We start from the raw sequence: 22,258 nt of genomic DNA, 5'->3' as shown, positions 1-22,258 counted from the left end.
TTTGGAAATGGCCTCATTGACTTTCTCAGATGAGAAGATTGATAGCCCTCTCATGTGAAGCCAGCAGACAGTTAGCTTAGCATAGCATGAAGACTGGAAAACACAGGAAACAACTACAGTGTCCTGGCCCTGACCAAAGGTAACAACATCCACCTACCAACACTTCTAAAGCCTAATAAATAGGCTAACACTCTTTATCTCTTCTGTTTTAAGTTGTTGTTTTAAGGGATCATATGCTGGATTTCTGCAGTGACTTCTACAATCTCTAGTTTTTGTACATATGATATATAACATGTTAATAGTGAGCTTTAGAGGTGCTGTTAGATTGATTTTTGGAACCTTTGGACAGAGCTAAGCTAGCGGTTTTCCTCTGTTTACAGTTTTTGTGCTAAAATAAGCATACTATCTGCTGGCTGTTGCTTCATATTTAGCAGACAGAAGAGTGGTATCGATCATCACTCTTGAACTCTGAAAGAGAATAAGCGTATGGTTGGCGCTAAGGTTTGTTACTGTAGGTTTCTAATTACAGTCTGTATTAGTACGTGTGATGCCCAGCCAAAATGAGAACTTAGTGTCATCTTCAGATAGGCACTAAAAGAAAGCTAAGTGAAACTTTTACAGTATAAAGCTCAGGCATCTCACACCCATTATGCACTCTTCAGACTTCCTTTTCTTCCTTCTTTTAACACGACTAAGTCATTTCCATTCTTATTAGAGCTCTCATTTACTATATCACTTTCTCTCCTCGCTATGAAGTGAGAAAGCCGACCAGTCCCAGTGCCTAAATGGAGGATTAAAGAGATGTTCGTGCCTCTGTGAACAACGTCATTACCCTTGTGCCTGCATATGTGGGTCAGTAACTGAAGCACAAGACGCATTAAATGCCATGCCAAAACCCCAGTCCAACAGATGCTGGGGACAAGGCTTGTGATTGTTGTGAAGAAAAAAATACATTACATTAGGTGTCACAGCTGCCCCTCCCTCACTCCAGAGATTTTTCATCAACAATAGATTTCCTATGGCTGTTAAGGGGGTTGGCCACATTCACAATTGCTATCCAGCTCTCTGCCCTTCTTTTCTACGCAGGGAAAAATGGTTTTCTATTTTTTCCACTTTTATCTTTGGGATATCATTCTTTCTTTTTCCATTTTGTTCCATTCTCACGCTTTGCCCTCATTTTTTTTCTTTCTCCTCCTCTTCCCAAGAGGTGCAATTAAAAAGCATAAGGTCACCATTTTTTTTTTTGCTGAGAGTGGTCCTGGAATGGAAAATGAGCTACTTCTAGCGACACAAGCTGAACTCATCACCTTTCCTTTCATGGCATGCCCGGGGACCATTTAAAACCAGAAGCGTTTATTAGGAAATCCCAAGGGCTCTTCAGATGATGTAAAGCGCTGCCAGGTGCTCGGACATGATGGAGAACGGAGTAGGAGGGATGAGAGGGTTTGAAAACTTGATTTAGCTTGGATCGATGGCCCAAATGATGAAGCCTCGGGTATTTATTATTTTAGTCGGCTCTAACTGGAGGTTCAATTGAAAGGTGCAATAAATGTTTTATTAAGCAATTGGGCATCCTCAGGATCCGTGGAGCCCCTCGAAGTGATGATTTTTAAACTAATTTTCACTACCATACATCATTATTAATATAATCTTGTACAGCAAACACAGCAGCGCTTCTGAAGAGATCTGCTGAGACAGCACCTTTGCAACGACTTAGAAGGAACTCATAAGGGACCCAGACATGCTAAAATACACTTGTATGCACACAAACACATGTGCATAGGACCTTGAGCTTCTTTTTTCATTTGCCAACTCCTCGTTATGTTATCAAAGGAACATTTTTATTTAAAGCATTCAACTGGCAACCGCTTCCACAAACAATTGCCTGCTCTCTGCTCTCTTCGCTTCCCACATATTAGGCAGAGCAGACAGGTTTTCCCCTCCTTCGCAATTACTTTCCAACAGGACTTGTGCCTGGTGTTGAAGGGGGGCCCCGTGAAGGTTAGAGAGAACAGAGGAGGGAGTGGCAACCTCCCCTGTCATTAGGGTTAAAAGAAGGGCTACGCAAACGGCGCCTATCACCGCCTGTCACATTAGAGTCCCACACAGAGTGAAGAGTTGTCACCATCCACCCACTTTCCATTTCTACTCCATACATTTTATATCCCATGGGCTCCATCATGGTGTGGTAGAATTCATCTGTCTCCATAGCGACCAGAGCAAGGTGACAAAACAGGATCTAGTCCCTCCGCATTCCAAACCTCCATTCAGTATTGCCTATTTGTTCAAACTGAAACTGCTAGCAGGACACATCGAATGTCATCATAACTGTAAGACATAAAACATTCTTTATCATCGTAGTAATTCACTGCAGCAGCGGGGCATGGGGAATGATTTATACATACAATCATGTAATTAAGATATGAGGATGTGCTTAGTGGAGCTCCACCTATGCTTGATTTTTCCAATAGATACCGACATTATAGCTTTAAGAATTATAAAAATCTGATAACAATATATCAATATATTTTTTTATTATTATTATTGCTGCAGTGTATTGCTCTGCCCACATCCACGCCTAAAACAATATATCTGTGATAACCTGATATCAGCTGATAATGGTGGCATTGAGAGAGTGACAGAGAAACAATGTGTACATTATCCTGTTTATTGAGTAGTGCAAGTCGAGTTTGCTTGTTGTAATCGGCTGTGCTAAATTTGTCAGATATTGAAGGGGTATAAGTAAACACAAGCACACACATTAGTCACCCATGTATCCGTATACAGAATCTTATTTTAGATAGATAGATTTCTCCTTACTTATTGTGTGAGGAAATGTAAAGTAATGAAGCTGCAGATATAATGCATAGTTTTATTCAAGAGGATAAAATAGTTTTGGACATTTGTGTAAATGGCTTCTGAGCTTTGGCCCTCTGGGTGGGTGGCATCAGTTGACTGACAGCTACGTTTCTAGAGCCATTTATTCATATGGACTCCAGACAATGGCTGATGAATAAATTATGGACAAATTGCTCACTCGCTGTGAACTCTATTCACTCTATTCTCGCATGGGCCAAATCGGACATTAAACAAACTTTGTACGTGGGAACTGGCAGGATTAAGACTGTTTGTTTGATATCCGATCCAACTAATTTAGACATTATCTCCAAGTAATGTCTAGATAATTTTAGGTTTGCAGTGCATGTGTGAAAGGGCTTAAGAGGTGTAGTGCAATACTGACTGAAGATCTTCATAATGTGCGGACAAGTAGCATGTTCTTTTTCGGCATTTAACATTTGTGAGGACAAATCATGCTTTTTTTCCCCATTTGGAATGTGGAAGCTAGTTAAGTAGGAAATATTTCACCATAACTGTGGGTCCAAGCTTAAGCATTTAAGGTGCAGGCAGATGAGGAACTTGACAGCGATCCTCTGATAATGCACCCTGGGGGAGAACCTGCTGTCAGAGCAGGATTGGTCCCGCTGCATGTAATGACGGTCCTGGCTGCGCAGCTCTGCATCTGCTGGCACTGAGGCAACGACAACTGCCTGGAGATCACAGCACACCCAAGCTGGGCTCAGTTCTTCACCAAGAGCTAGCAGGCTGAGCTAGGGACTGGGTTATAAAAGCATGGGTTTTGCTGAGGGGGTTTCATAAGGATACATTGCTACTGTAGAATGCAAAGCCAGGAGGAATTAAAGGCTCAGAAAAGATAGTTTTGATAACAACAAGGATATGGAGTGCATGGCCTTAATCAATTCATAATTTCCATTGTATGTGGGATCTGCTGTGTGGCTTTTCATGCTGATCATGTCATTTGATGTATAGAAAGTTCTTTTGTCTCAGAGGCTTTGACATGATTTGCTTCTTCATCCTTTTAATCCAAACTATTATGGCGTGGTAAAGAAAGCCATTTTACATCAGAACACGGGATGACAGGGCATGAAAGTGATGCAGTCTTTCATTATCATCACCACCAAAGTTTGGCTCTTCCCTTCTCGGATTAGAACAAGTTCCCCGCAGTGGACATGAGCGCATCATCAAGCCTCTGCGCCGGGATTAAAGCCAAGATGATGAAAAACTGGTTGCAAAATGTGTGACGAGGCAGGAGGATTATGAGGGATTGTACTCCATTCTACTGTAACGATTCAATCGCTGGCTGATGAATACAAGGCCGAGGGTCAAGTTTGCTGTATCCGGATAAAGTCCCAAACCCCTTCATGTTGTATCATCTTGGTGTTTTGTACCGTTTGGATCCTGTGCCTGTGTTTATATAATCTGTGATCACTGATCAGTCTGCAATGACGTATTGCCGGAGTCACTCTGATGATGACGTCTCTGAAACCTGAAACATGCCGTTTGGTGTGTGGTAATCAGTGTTTGGCAGTTTTAATCACATGCGTTTCCTGCCAAGCTCTTAAGCTGGGGGCAGTAGAAGGGAGCAGACTTCATTCACTTATTTTAGGGACTATTAATAAAATCTTTTTTTTTTTTTTTTTTGCTTTGCCTCATGTGGTCTCCACTCTTAGCCTGAATATTTCACTAAGAGTCTGGCAGTAACACATCCACCCATCCATTATCCTTAAAACTGTCCAGTGTGACTCAACCGTTTTCTCAATAACAATCATTTTAAATTCCCATCAGTCCCCTAGCCACCAGGTGTTAAGGAACATTACATTTTTGTCTCCATGCTCATTTATCATTCACCAGTATTTCCTTTTATGTTCCATGAAAAGAGTTGTGTTTACATTTCAGTATATCCTCTGTCTGGATTCCTGCATCTCTCAGACTTGCCGTTGTCTCACCCCTTCACACGTTGGCAACCCACGGAGCAGAAATCATTTTGTTCCTGTGGTGAGCGTCGTACTTTGAAGCGTTGAAACTGGCTCCTTGTAGTGTAGGAAAGACTTATCCATAGCGCAGGTGGACCTCTACAGCCTGTAGTGTCTTTCAAGCTCATGCAAGTATGCACACAAACTCCCTCCTCCTCTATATCATCCTGGATTCAATCTGTGCCTGCAGAAAATGCTGTGCCTGTCTCATCACTAGGTATTCATAGCAAATCACTGCTAGGTGAGGCTCAGGTTCTGTGTGGTGACTCTTGACTCGGAGTGGTGAGTGGCAGGAAGGAGGACGGTGGTGGCAGAATGAATAAGTAAAATGGCATGAAATGAATTCCTTCTGTTAGTGTGTCCTGCCGCAAGGGTTGGAAGATCTTTCACATTGAGCTTGACAGTCTGGGCCACACTTCAGAGGCGGTGGGGTGTCATGAATGCTGCTAACAGCCCCTGGCATCCTGGAAACAGACGAAGGCGACACTGAAATAAACAGAGGAATGGGCGAAGCAGTGAAATAGGAATTGATATTGAGTAATGTGGACAAGTGTTTCAAGTTGCCTAACTCACATTCCTCTAGGAAATATTGTTAGAAAGTTTGCATTTACGCTGTAATTGAGTGTGAAATTGCAGGTGAGCAAGCAGCAGTACCTTTCAGTGTACAGGCAAGTGGTCTCTAAATGTGCTTTCTACAGATTGATTAGAAAAGTGGAATAGTTCATGTCTTTTCCTTAATTAAAATGTTCGTTTTTAATAAGACGGCAGTTTCATTTAACCACAAATGCCAAAAGCTCTGATTATTTCTTTACTGCCTGTTAGAAACCTGATGGAGTTGTACCGTCCTCCAGACCAGCCGTTAAAAGACATGAACTAGATGTAGAAAAGAGCACATGCATATAAACATAAATTGTAGATGTGCACACACACACACATAGCTGCCTAACTCCAGGTTCTTCCTGTGCTGCTCTGTTTAGATGACCGTTTAATTTCTCCAGCAGACGGATGGTCTTTGTCAACGTGTTATTACAGTTATAGGTGAACTGGCAATCTGGCAGTTCTGGCGAATGCACTCTTGGGCCTTTTGACAAAAATATGCAAGACTGTATGGCTGCAGCCTGGAGCCTCCCGTCTGGTGCCGTCAGGCTTCTACTTTTCAAAATAAAAGCTTGCGTCTGGTCTGCTATGTATTCGTACTTTAGTGTTTTGGGTGTTTAAAGGTCCAGTGTGTAACGTGTTTAGTTGTTCATTATCAAAATTTGTGTTGCCCGTTCACAAACGTGTCTTTTTTCATGAATATTTACCACCACCATCAATTCCAAGAATTCCTTTTGGCTTGAAATTTTACATTTGCATTCGCATGAACTGGGGTAGACGCAACATATTCATGCTCCATCTTGAAATACGTTAGCCGGTAAGGGACATACAGGACATACTGCTCCACCTCACGTGTTTTCGCTGTCACATGATAAACTCACAGGTGCTGCTAATGCTGCTAACGGGTATCGTAGCTTCCTGGGCCCCGGCAAGTTTGAAGGAGGAACCATGGAGGACCACACGTATTCAAAATCCAAATTTCAGGAGCAGGAGTCTTCTTCTTTGCCCAGAAAAAGAAAAAGGATATTGAAAAGAGCAAGAGACCGCCTTTTTGAAGCGTGAAGACTTCCGTAGCTGTAATACGTACTTTGAACTGTGTGGTGCGAGAGAGTTGATTGCGATATATGATTTCAACACTAGATGGGAGAAATTCCTACACATTGGACCTACAAATATGTTTTAAATATGCAACCTTTTCCATTGTATTTTAAGATGGTGCCATGATAGTTTATTTGAAGGTTTTATGAATTGTGTATTATTTCATTATGAAAGCCTGTAAGTGCGCCTCATGCTGCTGGTGCCATTATCTCACGTGAGCCTGGTTTTTACATTTATAAAGCAAATAATGTCCCCGTCTGAAATTGGGCCGGTAAGGGACGGAATTGCCAGGGCCAAATTTTTTTGTTCCAGTCCGCCCCTGATTACAGCTCTCCTAAATTGATTGGGCTGCACATTTTTCTGTGTGCAACCAGTAAGCTAAAAAGCTGGGCTGGACTGCCTTGTTTTATCTTTAGAAGAAATCCGACATTAAGATTGCAAATTGGATTTCAATCAAGGTTGCACCTAACACCTAAAAATGCATTCTTCACTCTGCTAACCCCTTCTGCAACAGAAGGTTGTATTGATTCATTTAAATTTGTTTACTTTATGGATTTCAGTTGGATGACCTTATGACGGGTTAAATTGTTGCTGCAGCACCGCGGCTGAGTGTCTTTATCAACTGCCTAATCAGAGCCTCTAGCTTTAGCTGTCATCTCCAATCAGGTTTTGTGGGTTGACAGAGCATCAGATGTATGATCCCCCTCTCCAACTGTCCTGCGTGTCTGTTGATCAATGCAAGAGAGGCATTTGGGAGAGGTAGTAGGCGAGGGACTCGAAAACACTGTGTGCGGTGTGTAATCTCATCTGAGAAGCTGTCATATCAGACAGGGCTGCTGCACTGACACGCCACGCTCTCCCAGAGTGTCAAATTAGATTTCTGCAATTAGATTGACGTGTGTAGCGCTTAAAGTCTGGAGCCTCTCTAATCATGTCTGGACAGTGTGCGCTTTGTGCATTAGTTTGTGATTAGATTAATGTGTGCGAAGGTGTGTTGATTGGCTCTTTAGTCTTTAACACTTTCATAATTTATTGATATTGTAGTCAATAGTCATCTCACATTGTAGTCATCTCACATTTAAACCTATTACCATACTTTAAAACATTCAATATGTGTGATGGCTTGTTCCTTTAAACTTCTTTTAAACTCTGCCACCTTAACTGGGCTTTGTCTCTAGACTCACAATGCTGCACATACTGTTGCCTTGATTTCGGCTGATTTACTTTCACTTCTCTTAACAAAAAGAAATAAAAAAATTTAACCATTGCTGAGTCTAATGCAAGGTCAAATATACTCTGCCCCAGTGGCCGGGTTAGCTCAGATGGTAGAGCAGGCGCACATACATGGAGGTGTATGCCATAACGCAGAAGGTGCGTCATCCCCCCCCTCTCTCTCCCCTTTCATATCTAGCTGTTCTTTCCATTAAAGGCTGAAATGCCCCAAAAGAATCTTTAAAAAAAATACTCTGCCCCACCCCTATCTTCTACCACAGGTGATCATAATCATTGAAGTAACCATATAAATTACAGAAATGTTTTTTTTTATTTACTAGTTAAAAATAAAAAAAACAATTTTTTGCAACAAAAAAATCCAAGCAATGCTTTGCCAGTGGAATTTACATTCAAGTTTGGAGGCTTGTCTAAAAAAGTAGAATAAGAAAGAAATTATCTCTCCTTAAAGCTTTCTGAAAAAAATACATTACAGTACCTCAAAAGTCACAGGGAGAGATTGATACAGACTCCCTCATCAGCTGCCTGCCGCAACATACAGCGACTAAACACTGATGGGCTCGGAAATAAAGGATTCCTGCTGTCCACGATTCTAGCCGAAGCTTCTGGCTGAGTCGCCTCCTCCTCTGCGGGCCTCATAATGGAACAATTTAATTTTGACTCTGGCTCTAATGTGCCTTGATCTATCAATTCTCTGTCCCTTCCTTTTTTTTTTTTTTTTCTTGCAAAGCATGTCCTATCGCACAGGAAGGCACAAAGCACCATTAGATGCAAGTATTTTTGCGGGGCAGTTTGATTACCATAATGGAGAAAATGGAGAGAAAGAGGATAGAGAGCGGGGTCTGTGGTGTGAGACGGGGTGCAATAAGAACTGGTTGTGTCTAATTGTGATGTGGTGCTTTACTGAGGGGTAGGGAGTTTAGTAGTGGGATTTATATGCACAGTACTGGTAGCCATGGCAGCAAGGCAGTCATACACATTTACAGAACAAGGAAGGATTTCACTTAAACTGCTGGAGACACAGTACTGACTCTATAGACAAACTGTTGAACAAAATGTTCTTTTCAAGTCAGCCATAGAATAGCTTATATTCAACAAGTGTCTTAACCGAGGCATCAGGCACTACAGAAGAATAAAAAAAATAAAACCAAGAAATTAAGTTTTCACATACTTGTAGAGCATGATCATATTACATGATTGAAAGCTCCGAAAATGTACTAAATGGACCTTGTGGTGAGATTGTTTTCTAACTATAAACAAAGGAGATTGTTTTTAACTAGAACATAATAGATTCATATTTACAGTGAGGGAAGACATGAAAGATGTATCGATTCTACAACTCAAATCTACAGGAACTTTTATTTTTACATATATAATTTCTCACTGAGACACCTATAAACAGTGAGATTTTAGGAGGTTACAAGTCAGTGGTCCAGCAGCCTGCATCTGGTATGTTTTCTGCCATTTCACTAAGCCGTCCCAGCTCCCCTCTTCATCTTCCGTTGCTCTTGTCGGGACAGTGGTGCTACATCAATGTCTCACACAGAACAGAGGTATGCATATTCCTTGAAGCAGGGTCAGCTTTCCTTAGCCTTATGATTTAAACAATGCTTCTCAGTAAATAGACCTCTCCAAAACAGCTCTGTCTCTGTGCCTGTCAGATGCTCTTCCAGGCTCTCATTAGATACCTCTTATTCTGCAGTATTACTTGAGATTAGATATCCTCAGAGGTTGATTGGAGAATGTGAAATACGCTACAATTTGTCCAGTGTAAAGAGAACAAATTGTGCAGTCTTGAGTGAGAACGAGTCTTCAATTGAACATGTCTAATGAGGCCCATGTATGCACCCTTGTTCTCTGAAGCGACTGGTAGAGCAGTCTTTACATTGATAATGAGTGGGATTACCTTCCCCCACTTACATCTTGTAGCAAGGATAGGATCTGAAAGTAAGGATCTTATATTTGCAGCTGCAGAAGAAGGTCTTAGTGCAAGTTCCCTCTGATAGTGGCACTGTCAGTTTCTTCTGGCTTATCTCTGGACTGTTGCCAAGCATTGTGGGCACTGCAGTCAGATATACTTTGGGGTTTGCTGGGAGGCCTACAAACACAAGCTGTGTATGTACTGTGTATACATGCATGTGTCATTACTTTGATGGCATCTCACTTGTTAATCTGTACAATTACACTGTATGCAATAAATGTAAAGGATTTTACTTTTTGTCAAAGAAGTCTAGGAGATCCTAAAGAAGCTCTTATATGTTAAAAATGTCATCAAAGTTAATTACATTCAGATTTAAATTAGATTCAAGTCAAATCTGTATAACGTCTACAATTTCAGCTGTTTCATATTTACCCTGCAGAGATCTGAAGAGCAGTCAACTATAACTATATAGAGGCGGAGGACTGCATTTTTGTGCATAATGAATGGAGTACTGACCGCAGAATCGCTGCCCAGCACTGCTCACCTGACCTGGAAGCCCTGTCGCTAATATACAGGCCATTTTATTTACCACGAAAACGGCACACTGCCGTCTACATAGCCCCCGATGCCCCGACGTTAGCACAAGTTTGGCTCACTGCTAACCATAGTGAACAAATTGCAGCGTGGGGGGGATAAATATTGTAGCAGGGGATTTCAACAAGGCATCCTTAAAGTCTGTACTCCCCAGCTTTTTTCCAGCATGTAGATTGTGCTACTAGAGGGAAGAACACACTAGACCATGTATACTCTAACATCAAGAAAGCATATAGAACTACGTCTCTCCCTCACCTGGGCCAGTCAGGTCACATCCAACTACTCCTGATCCCAGCATGAATCCTGGTCAGAAGGACTATACAGCCAAGAAGAAGTACTATCAAAACCTGGCCTGACACTGCCCTATCCCAGCTCCAGGACTGCTTCCAATAAGGACATGGTTGTGTGCAATATGTTACAGAACAGAGCCCATTGTTTATTATTATGATTTCATCTTGCTTGTATGCTGCACAATTTACATTACAGCAGTGGTGTACAACTGAATGTTTAGTCAATGTTAAATGTTCCTACACTAGTTCATTTAGTATTTTGTATGTCTTTGAATTGTTTTTACTTGAATACTTACATTTTAAAGAAAATAAATAAGAACTGTTTTCATTCAACATTGTGCCCATTATCATCATCAGTGATTAAGTAACTCTGACTTATAAAAACACATTTTTAAAGAATATCGTCTAATTATCGTTATCGTCAAAATCGGCAAAAATATCTAGATATTAAATTTTTTGTCCATATCGCCCACCCCTACTTGTCGACATGTTGTTCTCTGCGTGGGGTAACGTCAGTCTCTGACTTGAGTTGATTTTGTGAGCACAATACCAGGAAAATGCAGTGTAAAAAAAATTGTATAGCTTCACTTAGACAAATACAGGACATGGCTGGAGAAAGACCAGGACCCAGGGCCTGCAAAATGTGGACTATGTCGTAATTTAAAGTTCGACATTTCGAACATGGGAGAGGCTGCGCTAGCTAGCCATGCTAAGGGAGCTAAACACCAGGCTGCTACTGCTGCACACAAATCCACTCACCGCATTGTCAGTCTTTTCACCCCGCTGACCAAGGTGACACTGCTGCCAGCTGCAGCGCTTTCCTCTCATCCACCGTCAAACAAGGGACCATTTTGGGTGCTGTGTCCAGAAACGAATCCCTTGCTTACTTCAGAGGTACTGTGGGCACTAAAGGTAGCTAATTTTCACTATTCCTACAAAATTTCGGCAGTGTTGAGTAGAATGTTAAGAAAAGAAATCATGCGAACTAGACAAGACAATATAATCATATATTGCGCTTTTAAAATAAATTTGTAGGACAATACTTTTTGCCCCTGACAGACTCATAATGTTATTATAAGTGCCTGTCAACATATAACGAGTCCCTACAGAGATAAACGTGCATAGTTTCTCTCTGATACTGCTGCCTTTTTAAGTTAATGTCTGTTACTGGACACTTTATTTACTTTTTTTTATCTTCTTTTCAAATATCGTTGCCTCCCAGTAATTTGTCAATTAGGACTAGATAATGGAGTTCTCAGGGTTTGACAGATTTTATTCTGTAAACATCTTACTGGTTTCAGCGCTGAATACATGCTTGTTTTGTATGAAACCATATAGCTTGTCATTAATTTAAGGCTGTATATTTTATTTTATTCATGTATACACAGACGTTTCAGAGAATGTGTGGTCATGAAAATGTACCTCAAAGGCATGGAAAAGTCTGGAAATGTATTGGTAATAATGTGTATGAACCCTGTAAAAAGAGGGGCATCCTGCGGAATTTCCGGCCGCACCTGAACAATCGTGGAAGTGGAACGTAGTCAATATGGACTACCGCTTGGTTAACATAGGGGAACGATTGTGGTCATGGTTACAGGAAACCAACATTTAAATATGCAGGAGTTAGAGCACATCCAGTTTCTCACCTATTATTGATTATTCTCGATTTGTCTGACATCTCCTCCTCTAGGACATTAAAGCACACAGTTGGCATTCACGCCTTTTCAGAAAAGTCCATCTTGATTGATGGACATGACATTTTACTCACTCTGTTTCTCCCTACCCTTTTCATGTGCTGCTCACTAACCCTCCTCCCTAATCCCGCTCCCTCTGAACTCACTTTCTTCTCTCCCACCGTTGCTCCGATGGCGCTCTCCATCAAAAGGCCACTCACCTACAATGTCATCTCCTTAGTGCACTTGATCTGCACAGCTTACCAAGTGCCTCGTATAGCAAACAGCTCGATATCGTTAACGACACACACACACACACACACACACACACACACTGGCTCGCTAACCCTGTGTCTCTGGTGCCATGTAGCATAAACGTTAACAAGATGCTAATTTCCCTGGCAATTTATAATTGGATACTGGCAACCACTAGTAACGGGGCAGTATAATTAATGTCCCAACATCTGCATGAATTATATTCACTTTGATGACGTTAACAGGGTTATTGACCACGTGTTTGATATTTTATTCCTTTTGGCTGTTTGTGCCATGAGTCAAAAGCTAAATGAGAAATATATAGCTCTGGTTTAAGTCCTGTTTTCCCATGTGTGTATTAAAACACTCCATCTTTGAAATCGTATTATTCTTATCTGGTTAACTCTATTGCATCTTTAATGTACTTAGTCAATGGAATTTACAATGAACATTGGATGGCGTTTCAGGAATATCATATATTTTGCATTCACATCGCACAGTATATGCTGGTTAAATTAAATTAGTGCAAAAATGTTGCCTCTGAACTATCCCCTGAGGGATTAAATAAAGGAGTGGTTTATTCTAATACATCAGTGGTGTGAGTGTATGTGTGTACGTTTAGAGAAAAAGAGAGGAAGAGAAAGCGAGGCCAGTGATCTCACAACACACAAACAGGCTGCAGTAAGTGATTGATCATGCAGACACTGACCGTCTAATGTAGCCCCCCTGACCAACACTGACTGGCCTATGACAGCCATGATAGATATACATCCACCAGCCGATGTCTTACTAATGGCTTTCTGTGTACTCTGCATGCCTACGCACACACACACAGACACATGCACACGCACACACAGACACACACAGTTCATTCTTTCTTGTACACCCTTGCGCATGTGTACACTTAATTTCTACTTTCTAACACTGATACTACAATAACGTGATTAATCCAAATGAATGTACAAAGCTCATGTTTGACCTGGCTTAGGTAATATGTTAATATTGGTTCATTACTGTTGTCTGTCCTTTGTAGCCTGACAAGCCAGACCCACATCAAGATGTTGGGTCTGGGAACTCACCATTGATGGAGCTCAATCCGAGGGGCGGGATAAACGGTTGTCTTTCAAATTCCCTCTGCATGCAATAGAATAGCGCTACAACCAGGAAGAGCAACGAAGAAGGTAGCGAAGCTAGTTGATAGATAAAACTTTTGCCATATCCGGTCGGCAAAACTCAGAAAAACATCTTCCTCTTTTAAAGGGGTGATAGAATGCAAAACCGTCATAGTTGAATAACGACAGTTCGGTGGGTAAATAAGACATACATAGAAACTCAAAATCCCATTGACACCCCTTTGCTATGAAAATCTCATATTTTGAAACTGCCGCTGAAAACGGCCAAATCTCAACAAAGCTGGAAGTTGACGTCAACCTCCCAAGACCTGTACCTTTGTTACGCCCATGGGTGTATTAAGAGAACGGTCATGCCCCAACATTTACATAGGCTACACAACTGACCTGAGATCAGGTAGTCTTCTAATCTAGCTCACGCAGATCTTTGCTATTCCATTACAAAATTCACTTCTGAAACCTTTTTTTACGAGAAATCAACTATGTAAAGCTCAAATATGGGCCGTTTTACGAAAATGGATAGCTATTTGCAAATTTGGTCCGACTGTGTGTCGGAGTACAGCGGCCGGTGCTGCCTGTGTTGCTGCCTCGCCGCCTGTCCTGCCTTCCTTCACAGACCCCGGCCTGCTGTGAGCTTGATTGAGCTCCGTTACGGCTGGCAGCCCACAGCACTCCATACCTGCGCAAAGTCACCGTTTTTTGGGCTAATGGACTACCAAACGCCGCTGCTCTGACAGAGCTCCAGGGCCTGCAACTCCTCTCTTCCTGCTAAATGTCCGGTGTATGTGAGTGAGAGCGCGGTCAGCGAGCTTGTTACGCCAGCAATCTCTTACCACAGGTTCCAGTTAATCTTTTAATGTGTGTAATTATAATGTGTTGATTTATTTAAACAAACGATTGGGGAAATAAACGCTTGTCCACGAGTCTCATTGATAGAGCCTGCGGCTGGATGTAGCTCTATCAATGAGAGCTAGCTAGCCTCCTCTTAGAATTCCTCTGAAATTCATAAAAATTCATTAACTTGAAATCGGACACCGTTGTTAGCTTTATAACACCTTTAGGTAGATGTTGTATAAGTGGCATTCAAACTGTAAATATACTCGAATTACGCCGAAAATGAAGCTAACTATCCGTGATTTGTAGCTACACATAGCTAGGATTGAAGGGACAGTCGCAGCTAACGAAACCCCTAATCTTCACAAATATTCATTAACTTGAAATCGGACACCGTTGTTAGCTTTTTAAGACGTTTAGGTAGATGTTGTATAAGTGGCGTGACGAAATTCAAACTGTAAATATAGCTACTCTAGTTATGCCGGCAGCTGACAGCCAGCCAAGAGTAACTGGAACTGTGGTAAGAGATTGCTGGTGTAACAAGCTCGCTGACCGCACTCTCACTCTCGCACACGGGCCATTTAGCTAGCAGTAAGAGGGGAGTTGCAGGCCCTGGAGCTCTGTCAGGGCAGTGGCGTTTGGTAGTCCATTAGCCCAAAAAACTGTGACTTTGCGCGGGTATGGAGTTGATTTCTTGCTTAAAAAAGTCTCAGAAGTGAATTTAATAACGAAATAGCCCGATAACTTTGCAGTGTCTGAAATATGAGACCTGCTGTCGAGTCTCCCATGTGTTTCTATGTAGTTTGCTCAAACCAATCAGCGCGCAGCTCATTCTAAATATTCTTGAGCATACCATATTTGGAAGAAAAGCTCTTGTTCCAAATAGAGCCATATTCACAGGGTAGTTAAGGGCCTAATAAAATAGCATTCGGGCAATTTTCAGCCCAACCAATGTTACATACCCCATTAGGAGACCTTAAGGAACAGTGTAAAATACCCTATATAATCATTCTATCACCCCTTTAAGAATGATTTCAGTGCCGTTCTTTCCTCAAAGAAAAGCTTAACTCCCAAGTCTTCCAGAAGACCGCTGTTCCCAGCAGCAGCCATAAGCCCGCCCACCGACTCTATACACGATGTGATTGGCCTGACCAGAGTTTGGTTTTTCCAGCTCGCAAGCCAAAGGAGAGTGCCTAGACCCCCCTGGCTGCAAATTACATTTGCTGCCGCTAGGGTGCGTCTAGATTTCTAGGCTATGTCCTTCGTTCATTTCTCTGAACTCCAGTCCTGACCCCAAAATAAGCTAACAATGCAGGATCCGCATACAAGACATGGCCACAAAATTAGCTAATAATGCAGGACCTGCCTTAGTTGATAATGTACTTCAGTGGTGCAAAATTCCTAACAAATTGCAATTAATCAAATTATCAATTGACATGCAGTGCACCTTTTGGTAATCCATTTCCTGTATCTTTCATAGCTTCGATAGGCTGTTAGCCAAGTAAATGTTTATCAAATATTTTATTTTTTATTTGTGAGCTTTATTAGACATTAAATATTATGCTTAATGCATTGTGGGCAACGTTATAATGCATAAAAAGACCCTAAAACATGTCAGTGTGTGCATAAATCAATCTTTAATAGACCCATTTATACTGTATATTGCTGATCTCTTTACCCTACGTCACTCCTCCAAGAACCTGAGATCATCTAGTCTAGTAATTTCCTTTTAGCTGTTCCACAGTCTCGGATGAAAACAAAGGGTGATCGTGCCTTCTCTGTTGTGGCCCCGAGACTCTAGAACAAACTTCCCATTCATATTAGGTCCTCCACTGCCAAGAACACATTTTTATTCTTTGGCGTATGATTTACTGTAATTTAGGGACATTTTGTATAATATAACTTTGTACAGCACTTTGTTCAGCCTAGGTTGGTTTTAAATGTGCTCTATAAATAAATTGACTTGACTAATAAATAAACAGTAGAATACACCTATTGACTTGACCGAAATAAATGGCGTCATAGACCATGGAAGCTGAAGGAGAACACCATGATGGATTGATCCGCTCCGTCTATCCTCAGAGTCAATCAATCATCTTAGCTTTGGTGCTGTTTTCAATAGAAATGTTCCACACTCGGCTGCTTTCCCTGCAGCCACAGAGCTCTACCTCTGGGGTTGGATAACCAGAGTGCAATTAGATATCTGAATACACCCTTCTTCTCAGTTATCACCATCACTATTTGTCATCAAAATAGAGATGACAATGCTCAGTAAAAAAAAAAAAAGTTAGAGAGTCAAAGTTTGAGTTACATCTGAAACTATACTTGATTTCCTTCCCCTTTAAGATTAGAAGAAGCAGGGCGTCTTTCGGATATGATACACCAACTAAACCTACATCTCACACTGCTTACAGACCATATACTTACTAGGACATGGCTTACAACCTTGGCAGATGGTACCCCAGGCCTATGTAGACTACACGTGTCTTGTTTCAGGCTAGTGCTGCCCTCTCGTTGACAATATGAGGCGAACTGCCAGCAGGCAAACTACAGCAGATGAGCATTCAAGGGATAGTGATGTGTGGTACATTTAATCTAAATAGTCAAAGCCATGGAAAAGTAGGCAATCGTGTCAGGACTACAAGCTTGGTATGGGGTACTGTATCAAAATAAGAAAAAGCTAAAGAGAAGAAATTACTTTCTTGTAATGTGGCTTTACAAATGATTTGCAAGCCGCAGAAAGCTTCAGACAGTGTTTCTCTGCCTCTGAGACTATTAATAGTACAAGATTTATGGCCCGAAGCATATGGCACCCATCATCCACTCAACCCAAGTCATTGATACCTGCCCCCACGTGCCCTTTGGCATCCTGGCTAACCTTATCAATAGATCCATGAAGCTGTGGAGATGAGGGGAAAGGTCAGTTTTGCTCTCATGCTAATGTCAGGTCAGCTACGAACATGACATGTTCAGCACGGCTTGTAGAGTGGATACTGTAAGAATGAAAATTCTTGAGAGGGTAAAATGGAGTTTTTCATTAGACATGCACAATATTATTATACCAGGGACCACAGATGTAAATTAGCTGTATAGCTAACTCTGGTACAGGGCCTGAACTGTGCATGGTCCCTGACAAATAAACTAATAAAATACAAAGAATATTTAAAAAAACTGACATTGCGATACAGTATATTTTTTTCCTGCGATATAGATTGCGATATGAAAAAGGACTAATCTTTTACACAAATCACTCTATTTGTAAATAATAGATCATTCTCGACTACTGGGGTGATTTTGTAGGGGAGTGCATTTACATAGAAAATAAAAATGAAAAAGTAACATTCTAATGTGAACCATTGGCTGACATGACGCTATTGTATTCATATAATACTATCAATCCAGGTTAAAGTGAATGATGGTAATAATGCATGCACGTTGCTTCCTCTAAATTTCAGGTTGTGGTCGACTAGCGGGGCCTGCTTGTTTGTTTGATAAATTGGTCAAAATTGATCGTAATTGGTGGTTGGCTGTGCATGCAGACCTGCATGTCACGCACTAGCAACAAACTACCCAAGAACACTTGAATCCGTGTAAATTACATTGGTTCAGTGAACTAAGACTGTAATTAAGGAGGATTGTACAATTATAGGATGATAGGTTTTTATAATTGTACAATCCTCCCAAATTATAGTCCCAGTTTACTGGACAAAACAAATTGTGTGCTAAGAATGCCAATTTATGGGGCGGCCTCTAGCTCCCCAGTAAGCATTCACATCATGTTGGGTCCTGCAGCGGCGCAGGTTCGAATCCGACCTGTTGCCCTTTGCTGCGTGCCATCCCCCATCTCTCTCCCCCTTTCATGCCTATCTACTGTCTCTATGTAATAAAGGGGGGAAAAAGTGCCAATTTATTGAATCCTTTATTGTTAAAGAATACAACAACAAAAATCAACTAAAATAATTTATGGTGCATTGGTCCACTATAGAAACACACATGTACAGCACTTTATATATTGCACTTAGTAACAGACTTCATTTAAAACACTTTTGGCAACTTTATCAGCCTTTACGAATTATCTCAACAGCTGCTGTAATATATTCATCAAACTTCTAACAACAATATGAACAGCAGTCTTCATTCAGCAATATAACAGTAACAATGTCACATGAATAATTATAAAAAATAATGGTCACAACTTTAAATAATAACAGTACTTCAATGAACCGCAGTATGCACATGTATTTTAATGCAGGCTGATAACACTAAGGTAAAAGAGTGAACAGAAAAGTCTCCAAGATTAATAAATCTTGGCTGTTAGACTGGTCTGGACCAGGCTAGCTGTACAGAATAAATCTCCATGGTAACTTAGGTGCCTCTGCTTTTGTGAAACCGAGTCAAACTGAGCCAGGATAACTGGGAATTCCCGGCTTAATCCCTTATCTTGGTTTTGTGAAATAGCCCTCAGGTGATTTAGTTTGTCTATGCAGCGGACCTATAACACGGACTACTGTAGCTTCACTATCCATGGAAAAGCATATGCATCACTGTGTCAGCGGCAGCTGCCGCTTACGGTACTTTTCTACACACGGGCGAGCCTCACTTCCCATAACAAACCCCGTCAGACTAACGTTACGTCACATACACACGTTGCCCACACGTCCACCTGTCTTAAAGGGGAAGGCTCAGCCGGTAACAATCATGTAAAAGGAGAACGGTGGAAGTTTACTTTTCTATCAAGCAGCAATAAAGTTTTAGCGTCAACATCGCAACGTCCTGATAAAAATGGAAGACTTTAATGTGCCAGGTTGCTGTGTGGTTGCATCAGATCAATCCAGCCATTTATTTTAAGCTATGCTTTTTTTTCAGGGATGAACGTCAAGATTTGTAATCACTTCTCTTTTTTTTTTAACCGGGTCAGCTTCAATGCATTTTCCCCAGTAATCTACAGTTTGAGCCCCTGAGCAGTTTGATTCAGTCTTATTTAGTCACATTTTCACAGTTTCTTGTTATTAAACTTCCAAACCACAATTTGCCCTAAAAGTCTTTTACAGTAATTCATTAAGGATAACGTTTATTTTTCCTAGCTGTCTCCAGGAGGTTCAGCTGCATTTGCATAATATTTGGTCATATGAGAATGAAAATAGGCCTTGCGATCTCGAATAAGGCCACCAGCATGGAACATACCCCTCTTAGCATTTCTCATTTAGTATGTGAAAAGAAACAAATAGTTTCAAATAAAATTCATAAAGACAGTGACTCATGCACACAGTAACTCCTCTCTCACACACACACACACACACACACACACACACACGCACACATGCACACACACACACTGAGTCTGACATTTACACACAGAGTTAATGAAGTAAACACATACACACGTACACAAAGTGTAATCCAGGAGCAGCTGCTAAATGTTTGCTATAAACAATGTGTATCAGTTCTTTTTCTTCCCTTTGGTGGTTGATTCCTAAATGACTTGGCATTCATGTTACACTACAGTGACTGATGCTTTCTAGCTGATGCTTTTAATCTCAGAGAGAAGATGCTTTTCATCTGGGCCCCACAAAGCCGTTTTAGTATCATCATTCAACATCACTGCAGCAATTACAGAAGCTCAGCATGCAAGGGACTTCAATGTTTTACTTTTAATCTCAGATGTTGTCAAGTTACTGCTGCTAATCAGAACATTAAAGGTTTGGGGTTACATCTGAGTACTTATCTACCTCCCTAGAACTAGTTTGTACAGTAACAGTCAGGTAAATAATGAATTGTTAGCTAATTATTGAACACACTACTTTCTTGCCTCTTTCCTGTTTTCAAGTCTTAGTAAAACTCTTCTGAATTTGACATATTTGATGTAAACACAAATCTGGTTTTAGCATTGTGGAACGTTTCTACAAAGGAAACACGATCTGTGTGGGTTCTTTCAACACCTCAAGGATAAGTGATTGAAATACAGAAAAACACAACATGCTGTTAGCACCAAGCAGACGCTAGTTCATGTGGAGAGAGAAAAATCATTTGAACGACCTGAGTGGAAACCGTAGGTGGTAACTGATGAGTGTCAATCATTGGATGCCTGTTGCAAATTGAGAAATCGTTAATGCGTCAAAAGTAGAGGTGTGAGCCCATGAGATCTCGCGATATTAAAACCTGACGATATTTGTCGTCGATGTGAAAAGTTTTCTCGCGATATCTCTACACAAGTGCAGAATTAGGTCGGTACTACCGAGGACCCGATTCACGTTTAAATCAGGCAGTGCCATATTTCGGTACGTTCCCTGTCCTCTCTGCATGTTTCACAGAGAGCGGGACTTGGCTCTGACGCACATAAGGGTGCCGTGTGGGCGGACCGAGACTACGTCGCCTCAGCAGTTACGGTAATGCACTGCCGGTAAAGCGGCCGCAAGTATGGTTACAGTTTTCAAAACTTCACGCAGAAAGCATTTGCTGCAATATAACATATAACTTCCAAGACAGACAGGCACACCAGAGTTCACTATGCCCTGGTCACAGACTGACAGGCTGTGGTTGTAGGGCAAGGCATCTTTATTTTTATAGCACATTTCAGCAACAAGGCAATTCAAAGTGCTTTACAGCATTTAAATTAAATATTGCTTAACTATACTAAACTATAATAAGATACAAATACAAGAATAAAAGTTATAGTGCAGTGTTGGAAATGAATAATTATTTGATTTAATAGGTTGTAGGGACAGGTTTGGGAGGGGAGAGGGAGGTGTTTTATTTTGTGTGGTGTGTAAAATGTTCTAAATAAATAACAGTGTTCTAATTAAATAGGACAAATAGGTTTGGGATTATTTTTTACAACTGAAATATTTTATTTTTTTTGTTAACAGAGGGAAAGTACCGGAAAAAGGTACTGTTGGGTACTGGCACTCACTTTCAGGTACTGCTGAAAATGTGAACGGTACCCAACCCTACCCTGTGTTTCTGTTAGAACAGACACCAAATTAACTATTTTGTGCATTTTACAGGTGGCCTGAGAGGAGCCTCCATCATTGACTCACTGGACACACTATATATTATGGGACTGATGGAAGAATATAACGATGCCAAGGAGTGGGTGCAGACCAGCCTCGACCTAAACTCGGTAAGAAACTCATTATTCTCGTCTAACTGGAGAATTTCTGTTGTTATCATTTACTTTTAACTCTCTTAAAGTGTCAGTTAGCTCATGAGTAACCATTACATGAACATGATGAAGTTTTCAGCAGTGGCCTTGCGTGCTAAATTGATTTTAAGCAGTGCTATTGTGCTGTACCACCAACATTATGTCCACTGGGTTTGACCGTTTTCCAAAGCTCAGGACATTCCAGCAGGAATCAAAAGCTTCCTGTGTGGCCACTGGGCACGCCGTGTTACCGGCTGATGGGATTCTCTGCCTCTCTGAAAGGTCTCTGTGGGGCAGAAAATGTGATAAATAAAGGAAAAAAAGGAGGGGAGGGGTCGAATGGATGTTTTTTTGGATGAAGACGCAAAAAAAGGCCATGGCTCTTTCATTGAGCGAGTCTGTAATGATGGGGTCGGGAACAGTTGTGATTTCATGTTGGGATTGAGTGGAAGCTGGAGAGTGCAAACCAGGACATGTTTTTGTGTGGTTTGCTTATGTCAAGTGCCAGTTTGTCGGTTTTGTGAAAGAGAGAGTTCATTTATGGGCCACCTCACGATCACGTTCTCCACCAGTTGTAATGAAGTGTGGTTTACGTAATAGGGTGTAATTACACAAAGCTTACAAACTCGACTATGTCATGACTGTCAACGTCGTACTGTAGAC

General features: G+C 41.2%; 1 protein-coding gene across 2 annotated transcripts in view; it reads left to right on the top strand.

The window, feature by feature from the left end:
- Positions 1 to 22,258, top strand: part of LOC120563126 (mannosyl-oligosaccharide 1,2-alpha-mannosidase IA) — a 233,180-nt gene that overhangs the window by 117,764 nt on the left and 93,158 nt on the right. For both annotated transcript variants that reach the window (XM_039807245.1, XM_039807246.1), the window contains exon 3: positions 21,459 to 21,574. In XM_039807245.1, the coding sequence (XP_039663179.1) occupies positions 21,459 to 21,574 (116 nt within the window). The remainder of the gene's footprint in view (positions 1 to 21,458; positions 21,575 to 22,258) is intronic.

This window comes from Perca fluviatilis, chromosome 7 (genome assembly GCF_010015445.1).
Source record: "Perca fluviatilis chromosome 7, GENO_Pfluv_1.0, whole genome shotgun sequence".
Taxonomy (NCBI): domain Eukaryota; kingdom Metazoa; phylum Chordata; class Actinopteri; order Perciformes; family Percidae; genus Perca; species Perca fluviatilis.
The sequence above is the reverse complement of the archived record's forward strand: the minus strand, read 5'-3'. Positions and strand labels throughout refer to the sequence as shown.